The sequence below is a fragment of the Charadrius vociferus genome, unplaced genomic scaffold, assembly GCF_000708025.1.
Source record: "Charadrius vociferus isolate BGI_N301 unplaced genomic scaffold, ASM70802v2 scaffold311, whole genome shotgun sequence".
Classification (NCBI taxonomy): Eukaryota; Metazoa; Chordata; class Aves; order Charadriiformes; family Charadriidae; genus Charadrius; species Charadrius vociferus.
In genome coordinates this window covers 345,013-345,557 of record NW_009646965.1, presented here as the reverse complement: position 1 = coordinate 345,557, position 545 = coordinate 345,013, and the positions used below count along the sequence as shown (strand labels likewise).

The window sequence follows — 545 nt, the reverse complement described above, 5'->3', positions numbered from 1 at the left end:
CCGGCGCGGACCCGCCCGCAGAGCGCTGTCTCGAGGCCCCCACACGCACAACCGCGCTTCCTTCCCTCTCCCTGGCCGCCCCCGCCCAGCCCATGCAGCCCCCTTACGAGGAAAGGGCCCGGGGCCCCCGCACGCCGCGCCATACCTGCTATAATCCGCGGAGCCGCCTGACATGTTCCGAACACCAGCTCTGTCCTCAACTGAAAAGGCAAAGCCTCCGCCGCGTCCGCTTTATATATCCGCCCTGCTGCCGGACTCGTTTCGCTCTGTTCTGCGCATGGATATACACCTCACGCCGCAGCGAAAAAAGCACAAATCCCGCCGGATTGAGCCCCCTTCCCAAGAGATTCCCCTCACCCCACTGTTTGAGATCCTCTGGGGGGGATGACTGAGCCACTCGGGGCCACGAGCTCAGGGGAACGTGGAACTACTTTTTTTCCTCAGAGCGCGGAAGGATATTGCACCATTGACGGCGTGACAGCGACTCGCTCCTTCCTCCCGCCCCCCCCTCCCCTCTCGCTCCTGCGCACGGGGTTTCCCGCTCC

General features: G+C 64.4%; 1 protein-coding gene across 2 annotated transcripts in view; it reads right to left on the bottom strand.

The window, feature by feature from the left end:
* Positions 1 to 261, bottom strand: part of EIF4A2 (eukaryotic translation initiation factor 4A2) — a 7,415-nt gene extending 7,154 nt beyond the window's left edge. Inside the window, exon 1 of one of the 2 annotated variants that reach the window (XM_009895293.1) lies at positions 146 to 261. In XM_009895293.1, the coding sequence (XP_009893595.1) occupies positions 146 to 174 (29 nt within the window). In that variant the 5' untranslated portion in view covers positions 175 to 261. Of the gene's footprint in view, positions 1 to 140 lie in introns of both variants that reach the window. The other variant, XM_009895292.1, reaches the window with a different exon arrangement.
* Between the last annotated feature and the right edge of the window lie 284 nt (positions 262 to 545).